Source organism: Triticum urartu, chromosome 5A (assembly GCF_056163025.1).
Source record: "Triticum urartu cultivar PI428250 chromosome 5A, HENAU_Tu73, whole genome shotgun sequence".
Lineage (NCBI taxonomy): Eukaryota > Viridiplantae > Streptophyta > Magnoliopsida > Poales > Poaceae > Triticum > Triticum urartu.
Window position 1 is genome coordinate 25,055,867 of NC_141877.1, and position 9,852 is coordinate 25,065,718.

Genomic DNA, 9,852 nt, shown 5'->3' on the forward strand with positions numbered 1-9,852 from the left:
TTCTGCGGCCTACATCGATCCCACGTCTAAGGACTAAAATAACCTAGACGTGAGGGGGAGTGTTGAAATATATTGCCCACCTTCCTCCATCAGTTCGGACTTTTGGATGAGTTGGCTGGAGCATGAATTCAATAATTACCATGAAGACCAATTTGTAAGCTAGCCCAGCCTTGATCTCTAATGCGTAATTTGTAATCAGAAAGCCATTTATGTGACTTGAACTAATGATTATGTATTGTCTTTGCCAATGGTCCAACAGGTCGATGCTTCTTTTGTGAGGCCGCTGGCAGCAGAGTTGTGCATCCGTCTTCCGGAGAATACTTCATGCGCGACTTTATATTCTGGATAATATAAAGTGCTGCATCTTCTCTTCACCGTGCTTGTGCTGTAGTAACTGCCATTCTCTTGTTCGCTTGGTTGAAGGAGGCTCGCAAATAGTTTCAGGAACTTTCGATGGTTTAAATACCAAGTTAAAAGCAGGGAGTAATGTTGAGAAGTCGTGGTGATTTACTTGAAATTGTTTCTAACCGTGGCAAGCAAGGACTATTGTTCTTTGTCCACTATGAAGTTACAGCCTTATAAGGCAGATATGTCTTGCTGCAGTTTTCTGAAGGAATGATAGATTGCCTAAGCATTTGTAGAAAGAGAATGTAGCAGATACATGAGTGGTAGTCTTGAAGGTACTGTCACCCAGTGCCATTATCATCCCAAGATAGTCATAAGATCAGATAAATGTTATCTTGTCCACATACAACCAGTTTAGGATGGATTTGATTAAAATTATTTTCTTATTGCACGTGGTCACAAAATATTCTGCATGCTGATTTCCTCGCTGCTTGGTAACATTTTTCTATAAATCGTATCCAAACATACCCTTTTTTTTAGTTGATATCCAAACATACCTGCAAACATGAACAATCTGTAACTGTGAGTTAGTGTGGCGTTATTTTTCTCATGTACCAACCTATAATTTTTAGAACGCTACAAAATTTCCATTGACCGAAAAACAAGTCCATCTCACATGAAGCACGCAACGAATCCCACAAACCACCAGAACATATATTCAAAATTATCATCTCCTAGACATTAGTTTTTAAATATGTGCCATGAAAAACTGAAATGTTCAATCGTTCGACAACAAAGATGTACATCCATGAAAACTTAAAACTTCAGAGCAAAACTACTTTGCAAGACAAAGAAAACAAAATAGGAAAAACAGCTATAAATAGAATACGAACAAGGTACTAGTAGAAATTGTTCTTTTGCAAAATTTGGTTTGTTTGTGTCATCAGCAACAATTAGCCTTCGACAGTTTAATCTATAAGAGAACTTTGAATTTCACATCACCTGACAAAATGGGCGAACACCCAACAACTCAATCGTAACACAAATGATTACTCTAAGCTCTGGGGCTCCAAGGATAAAAGTCATTCCAGCCACAAGATAGCTCCAGCAACAGAAACTAAATCCAATAGTTCATTAGGCTAGCTACCACAGCAAATCAGATCACATTTCAACAAAGAGAATAAACCGACAACTACGCTAGGCTGCAAATAAGTCATGGCAGTTCAACGACAGAAACTAAATCGACAAGCACACTAGGTTGCAATAACAAGTCAGATAGTAGTTTAATAATAAAGACTAAACTGAAACCTACACTAGGCTGCAACAACAGTCAACTCTGGGATGTTGATATTTTCCATCTGCTGTTGAGGTAAAGGCGTGAGGCGCTATCTCCTGCACTGCACAGTAGTCAACTCTGGGATTAAGAATCGAAGCAACAAGTAACAAACTGTAACAAGTAAAGTTTCCCCCTATCAAACAGTACATTAAGATTATCGCCCAAAAAGAGAACTGTACATTGAAAATTTGTTCAAGTAGTACTTACAGCCTGCTGCTCCTAGACGGACAGGACTGGTCCTTCGGGCAGAATTGGGACTTCGGGTGGTATTGGGTTTCCGTTCAGCACATAGGAAACACTACCCAATACACTACATGAAAGAAAATAAATAAAGATGTAAACACATGTTGCTGCCAAATTTATTGGAACCAAGAGTAGAATTAAATTATACGACTAAAACTAAATATAGAGTGCTTATTATGTACTTGAAACAATTAAAGGCATGGCTATAGTGACCCATTTGAATGTCAGTATTGTGGGTAAGTGGAGCAACACATTGTAACACTATATTCATGTGTCACTAGTAGAAAAAGGGTCAAACGTGAAGCACATTAGTGCCGGTTTGTATTTGAGGCGGTACTAATGGTACCATTAGTGCCGGTTCGAACGGATTTGCATTAATGCCGGTTCGTGTTGAACCTTTAGTACCGGTTCGTGTTGAACCTTTAGTACCGGTTCGTGGCATGAACCGGTACTAAAGGGGTGGTGGCAGGCTGGCGTCAGGCCGGGGCCCCACGATCACCTTTAGTACCGGTTCATGGCACGAACCGGTACTAAAGGGGTCTGACCTATAGTACCGGTTGGAGACACAAACTCTACCCCCCCCCCCAATGGATCGTCTTTTCAGTTTTAAAAAAAATAAAAGAAAATAATGGAAATGTCAAAAAAATAAAAGAAAATAAGTTTCTCATGTGATATGTGGTCTAGTTGTTGGGAAAATTTGCAAATGTTAATTTTGACTTTATTTGCAAAATCTCTCTGAAATTTGTAAAAATGGGCATAACTTTTGCATACTAACTCGGATGAAAAAGTTTTTTATATGAAAAATCATCTACTCGAAAAGTTACATCCAAATTTTCAAAATCCTCAAAAACCTAATAGAAAAAAAGTTACGGGGCTTTTAAGATCTAGAGTGGAAAAAATTGAAAAATATTCAAACAGTGGGCAAACTGTGGTCAAACAATGGTCAAACTAATTATTCTAGAATATTAGTGTTACTAAATAATTATTTTAGTTATTTCAATTTTGGTCAAATCTGGTCAAACTGTGGTCAAACTGTGGTCAAACAATGGTCAAACTAATTATTCAAGAAATATTAGTGTTACTAAATAATTATTGTTTTTTAAAACAATAGTTTCAAACTCAAACAGTGAAATGTGTCACTTCATGCTCAAGAAAAATTCCTAAAGGTTAATAGGATTAACATCTTACTATTGTCAGGAAAACAACAAGTGCAAACTCGGAAACGAAGGAGAATAGAACCTGAAAGTTAAGCGTGCTCGGGCTGGAGTAGTGAGAGGGACGGTCGGGAAGTTAGATGATTTGGAATGAGTGATCCACACTTGAGCAGTTAAGAGAGGTGATTAGAGACTAAATCATCAAATAATTCAGAAAAATTAAAAATAAAAAAAAATTAAAATTTTTTTCCAAAATTTTCTAAAAAAAACACCAACCGGTACTAAAGGTCCCCCGTACCAGGGCGCGAGCTCACGCCACGTGGTGGCACTTTAGCGCCGGTTCGTGTCGAACAGGTACTAAAGGGGGGGGGGGCCTTTAGTGCCGAAACTTTAGTGCCGGTTCAAATTAAAAATAAAAAAATAAATTTTTTTTCCAAAATTTTCAAAAAAAAAATCTAAAAAAAAACCTTTAGTACCGGTTGGTAACACCAACCGGTACTAAAGGTCCCCCGTACCAGGGCGCGAGCTCACGCCACGTGGTGGCACTTTAGCGTCGGTTCGTGTCGAACGGGTACTAAAGGGGGGGGCCTTTAGTGCCGAAACTTTAGTGCCGGTTCAAATTAAAAATAAAAAAAATTAAATTTTTTTCCAAAATTTTCAAAAAAAAAATTCTAAAAATAAACCTTTAGTACCGGTTGGTAACACCAACCGATATTAAAGGTCCCCCGTACCAGGGCGCGAGCTCACGCCACGTGGTGGCACTTTAGCGTCGGTTCGTGCCGAACCGGTACTAAAGGGGGGGGGCCTTTAGTGCCGAAACTTTAGTGCCGGTTCCATAACCGGCACTAAAGGCCCTTACAAACCGGTACTAATGGTCCGTTTTCTACTAGTGTGTATAAATGGTGCATCACATTGTACCTGCTGATCTCTGCTTCACTCAACACAGCTAACTGTAGGAACTTCACAGACAATGCGTCCATGTTTTGATAAGATATCCCAACAAGATGACCACTTTGGTTGAATATAGGTGATCCGAAACGACCAAATGAATGAAAAGGAATATCATGCACCCAGTTTCCCAATGGGCTTTCTCCTCCACTGCTCCTCACAATAAAGAAAAATTGACAAAAGAACATTAGAGCTATAATTCTTTTCTAGAAAAGGAGCACCATGCCCCCAATTTCATATCTCATGAAACTGATAAGCAGCACATAATAGTTCACATCAAAGGGGACACACTACCCTCGGGTTTCTGCTCAACGCAACCTTCCAGCTATCCTAACAAAAAAAAAACACTAGAACTTCAAACATACTCGAAGCGAACGAAATTAACCAAACACATCATCGCGACCATCTACAGATTATCAATAACCAAAGAGTTGCAGCTATATAGAGCCAAGAAGACATTAGAGCTATCTAATCTAGTAACCAAAATGCAACATGTTAATATACTCTTCTTTATCCAAATCAATCTATTCATTACGTTTATTCTGCAGAATAATATGGTGATAGCCTTCTAAAGTAACTTTAAGATTCGTGTGAACTTTCAAGGGGGTGTATACTGAAGCAAAACTTTAAAGCTTACATGACGTTTCCTGGACAATACATTGTTGGCGTGAAGAAATCCTCTTGCGGAAATAGAAAACCATACACTTCCTCCTCTCGCCGAACAGGACCAGTCTCAAATGTCACCGGTTGCAGATAACCATTTGGTTGCACCTGAAGAACCAACACACAGAAGCCAAGTACGAAAAACTGCATCGATGGAGCCACAGGCACAGCATCGTATCCCCCAGAAGTCGGCAGATTCACCACGAAAGGGCAGTTCTCCTGTCGGAAGAATGTGCGATCCGCGAGCACGACGCAGGATCCGTCGTCCTTGATGGAGACAATGGTGCCAGGGAGGACGACAGTCAGTATCTTCCCCTTGTTGTCAGGATTCGGCCACTTGAAGGAGATCCGGACGATGGACTTGCGCACAAATCCACGCTGAACCAAACAAACGTAGATAGATATAGATCCACACCATGAATCAGAGGGGCCAAAACATATGGGGAATCTCCATGAAGACGGTCACTGACCTGATCCATCTAGCAAGAACGAAAGAAGGTCGGACGCCGGCGAGGAGGGAAAAGGCGGGCGTTTTCAGTGGGATCTGGAGAGCGAGCAAGCGAGTAAGTGTTGCGAGCGCAAGGGGAATCGAGGGAGACTGAAAGGGGAGGGAAAATCTACTCACCGTCGTTGGCCGGTTTGGGGGCGCCGAATGGGACCGGACGAGGGGGACGCGTCGGTGGGAGGTACAGTCGGTTGAAGCGGCGACGGCGGTGGAGGAACCCTAGACGGTCGCCCCTTCGCGCGCTCTCTCAGTGGTGCGGAAAGGTGACGGGAGTGGGACTAGCCTCTCATGCTCGTAAGCAAGGTTTTAATGGCGGTTTTCTCGACTTGGCGGCAAAACTAAATTACTCAGAGCAGAGCAGAGCTACAGTGATTCAGTTCAGGTGGTGTTCTGCCTCTGTTATGAAGAATGTGCACAGTCCAATTGATATTGCATTATTGGAATGTTCATTGTCTTGTTTTAACCCATGTATATATATCATACTCCCTCCGTTTTAAAATAGATGACTCAACTTTGTATACTAACTTTAGTATAAAGTTGGGTCATCTTTTTTGAAACGGAAGGAGTATATGGGAGTTATTTACCCAAAATCATCACGCTTGGGACTAGGGCAACAACTTAGTGCCAGATTTGAACCAGGGCACAGAAAAACCATTAAAACTGCGCCTAATACGTAACGCGGAGCACCGATGCTGGAATTTGATCGTCAAAATAGCAAAACTGACAGATGGGTCTTGCCTGTCAGGCCGATGTGGCAAAGACCAAGCACACAAAAATACTTTGACCGGCTGAAGTGGCAGATGAGATGCAGGCCCCGCCTGTGATTAACTACATGGTCATCTTCAATCATTCCATCTATATTCCTATGGAGCATTTGCGTCCAGAGCTTGTGAGCGGCCATGCCCTTGCGATCTGAGAGGTCCATGGCCATGGCAGCCGAGCCCTTGCTCAAGCTAGGCGCAGCCTAGCTCAACGTCCAAATCCTCCTCTCCATTTTCCCTTCGTCTAGAGCCCGCTCCCATCCTCCAACCCCTTCCCCGCTGCCGTCGGAGACCAAGCCGTCGACGCCGCTGCACACCAGCGTGGCCACCGTCGTAGTTTCGCCGAGACACAATGTCCCAGAGCTTTGCCTCTTCACGCTGGCCATCCTTGATGACGAACAAGAGCTGAGACGCCGCACAACGACCGAATCGACCGCGTCTTCAACCTTGAGCCGCCGGCTCTCGTCGGTGAATTCACCACCTTCAGAGCACCTCTGAGCTCGCTAGCCTGCTCAACTGAATCGCCATGAGTCCCTTTCCTTTTAACCCTTCCTACCGTAGTCGCTTTCGCTCTGTAACTAATTCCTCCTCCATGCCTGAGAGCTTCGGCCACCGTACATCTCCGCCACCGTCAGTTGAGCACAAGTTGATCATGCCTGAGCACGGTACTGAGATCCTGGAGCTCCTGTGAGGCCATCTAGAGGCTTAGCTTGCTCACTTGCAAGCTGTAACTCGGCCCTCGCGCTAGCCCAAGCTTCGCCACCGCCCAGCTCACCGTCGTCAATGCTACTGGCCACCCTAGCACCTTACCGCCGGTGCGGCCGCAGCCGGCGGGCCCTTCCCACGTCTCCTCCCTTTCCTCTCGAAGGCCATCTCCCTTCAACATGCCCGTAAGCTTGCCTCTGCTCCGGACCAGCCGCCGCAGGGCGGAGTAAGAGAGGAGGAAGAAGAAGATAAAAGGAGTAAGACGCTGAGTGGCTGACTGGTGGGTCCCCCATCCACCTCAGCAGGATCAAACATTGACTTGCATTAGTCTTTGCCACGTCGGCCCGACAAGCAGGACCCACCTATTGGTTTTGCTGTTTTCGCGACCAAAATTTAGCATCAATGCTCCGCGTTACGCATTAGGCGCAGTTTCGGTAGTTTTTTGTGCCCTAGTTCAAATCTGGTACTAAGTTATTACCCTAGCCCCAAATATGGTGATTTTGGGTAAATAACTCCATATATAGATAATGATCATTGTCTACCGGAGACACATGAACCGACGAGGACATGGGCTCTGCCGCAACCACAACACACACACACACCACAATCAATCAATATGCATGCACAACTCAAAATGAAGACATAAGGAAAACGAGAGAGCAACTAGTTGGCGAGCGCTTCTTGGGATGGGCTGAGAGCACGCCACTTGGCGTTCTCTCATTTTTTTAAATGCTTGGATCAACATTTTGAAATACATGATCAATTTTTTTCACACGCATTATAAATTTTTTGTATACATTTTTCATATACATGAGAAACATTTTCTCTATGTACATTTAACATGTTTCATATGCTTGGTTAATGTTGTTTAGAAAATGTTGTATGTAAATTTTATTTTATAATATTTGGAAGGATAAACCAAAGTAAAAAAATGAAGGATAAGCTCAAGCCATCAACACCCGCATCGAGCTCACTAACCTAAAAAAAGGTAACATGACCATGGCTGAATATCTTGGCAGGATCAAAAGTCTCATCGATGAAGTCGCGTGCACTGCCGCGGCTCTCTCCGATTCGGAAATCGTCTCCAAGATCCTCGCTGGTTTGGACATGGAGTACAATCCAGTCGTTTCCGCACTTGCTGCTCGTGTGGAACCCATCACCGTCCAGGAGTTGTACAGCCAGCTACTCAGCTTCGACGCGCGCCTCACCCTTCTTCATGGCGGCGACCTACTGCAGTCCTCGGCCAACTCTGTTGCTCGTGGTCACGGCCGTGGGCGTGGTCACTAGGGGCAGAACCGTGGCGGCGGTCGCGAACGCGGCGCTCCTCAGGGCGATGGCGCTCGCTCTGGTGGGGGCGATGGCTACAACAATGGGGGCGGCTACAACAACTCCAACAGCAGCGGCAGCGGCTTCAACTCCAACAATAGCCGCCGTCCTGCCGCCCCACGTCCTCATCCCCGATGCCAGCTCTGCAAGAAATCCGGCCATGAGGTCATGGATTGCTGGCACCGCTATGATGAGAATTTTGTCCCTGACGCTCGCCATGTTGCTGCTGCCATGCGCGAACAAGAAGGAGAAGGCGTCTGGTACGTTGACTCTGGCGCCACCGATCATGTCACCAATGAACTAGAGCAACTTGCTCTTCGTGAGAGGTACCATGGCGCTGATCAGATCCATACTGCAAGTGGAGGAGGTATGGACATTTGCCACATTGGTCAAGCTTCAATTAATTCCCCTAACCTTAAACGTGATCTCATTCTTAAGGATGTCCTTCATGTCCCACAAGCTGATAAAAATATTGCATCCATGTCTCGTCTAGCCACTGATAATAATGTTTTCTTTGAAACTCACCCTCGTTATTTTTTCATCAAGGATCAGGCAACGAGGGAACTTCTCCATAACAGTAGATGCATTGGGGGTCTCTACCCCATCACATCCGGAGCACTTAGTCGCCGGCGTCGTCAAGTCTACTCTGTCATCAAACCCTCTCTGGAAAGGTGGCATCAACGATTAGGACATCCATCTTTAGTTATAGTGAAACAAGTAGTTAATAAAGACAAACTCCCTTTGTCACAAAGTTCCATTAGTGAGTCTATTTGTGAAGCTTGTCAGTGTGCCAAGAGTCACCAGCTTCCGTATCCCAAGTCTTATAGTGTTTCTCATGCTCCTTTAGAGCTTATTTTAGTGATGTATGGGGCCATGCCCGAGATTCTTTTGGAAGAAAAAAATATTATGTGAGTTTCATTGATGACTACAAAAAGTTTCCTTGGATTTGTTTACTCAAGTATAAATCTGAAGCTTTTCCTATCTTTCAAGAATTCCAGAAACTTGTTGAAAGACAATTTGATAGGAAAATTCTGTCAGTCCAAAGTGACTGGGGAGGGGAGTATGAAAAACTCAACTCTTTCTTCAGGAGCATTGGCATTGCTCATCATGTGTCATGTCCTCACGCACATCAACAGAATGGCTTTGCTGAGTGCAAACACCGCCACATAGTCGAAGTTGGCCTCTCCCTTCTAGCTCATGCTTCCATGCCTCTCAAATATTGGGATGAAGCATTTATTGCCGCCACTTATCTTATCAATAGGCTTCCTAGCAAAGTCATTGGCAACTCTACTCCATTAGAGCGCTTGTACCATCAAAAACCTGATTACAACTATCTTAGAATTTTTGGGTGTGCATGCTATCCCAATTTGCGTCCATACAACCACCATAAGCTTGAGTTCCGGTCCACTCAGTGTGTTTTTCTAGGATATAGCAATCTCCATAAAGGGTATAAATGCCTTGAAGTTTCTACCGGACGCATCTATATTTCTCGTGATGTTGTTTTTGATGAGACACTCTTTCCTTTTGCCAAACTTCATCCTAATGCGGGAGCCTTACTTCGTGCTGAAAGCACTCTTATCTGATTCTGATGCACCTTCTGATCACGGGGGAGAATTAACTGGACTTGATCATGTGCAAAAATCCACAAGAAATTCTGATTCTGTTGCAATTTCTACTAATCCAAACTGTGATTTCATGTGTGAGGAAACAAACAAGGGCGGCGCGGAACACAATGAAGATCTGGCTGACGACACGCGATCCCAGGCGGATCCATGCGCTCAGCCTGCCACTGTCAGGGCGCGATCCCAGGGCGATCCGCTCGTGGGCCTGGACTCACGTGGGCAGGCGGCCGACCGTGCAGCCAGG

The 9,852-nt window shown here is 44.4% G+C and overlaps 1 protein-coding gene and 1 non-coding gene across 2 annotated transcripts; one reads left to right on the plus strand and one right to left on the minus strand.

Annotated features, from left to right (window-relative positions):
• Positions 1–1,900: 1,900 nt before the first annotated feature.
• LOC125555480 (uncharacterized) lies at positions 1,901–6,125 on the minus strand. The gene is made up of 4 exons (XM_087523215.1): positions 5,974–6,125; positions 4,664–5,137; positions 3,997–4,176; positions 1,901–1,991 (listed from the first exon to the last, which is right to left on the minus strand). The coding sequence occupies exons 1-4, from the start codon at positions 6,123–6,125 to the stop codon at positions 1,901–1,903; spliced, it is 897 nt and encodes a 298-aa protein (XP_087379341.1).
• A 1,597-nt stretch (positions 6,126–7,722) lies between these two features.
• On the plus strand, positions 7,723–7,857 carry LOC125511842 (small nucleolar RNA Z247). The gene has a single exon (XR_007285127.1). It is a non-coding gene; the product is annotated as a small nucleolar RNA Z247 (small nucleolar RNA).
• Positions 7,858–9,852: the final 1,995 nt, after the last annotated feature.

What these genes read in the sequence shown, in the direction of transcription:
- LOC125555480 (XM_087523215.1), bottom strand. Translation starts at nt 6,125, where the DNA reads ATGGCCATGGACCTCTCAGATCGCAAGGGCATGGCCGCTCACAAGCTC. An exon ending in TATTGTCCAGGAAACGTCAT is followed by an intron (nt 4,177 to 4,663) that starts GTAAGCTTTAAA and finishes TGTGAGGAGCAG; the next exon opens with TGGAGGAGAAAGCCCATTGG. An exon ending in AGTGAAGCAGAGATCAGCAG is followed by an intron (nt 1,992 to 3,996) that starts GTACAATGTGAT and finishes TCTTTCATGTAG; the next exon opens with TGTATTGGGTAGTGTTTCCT.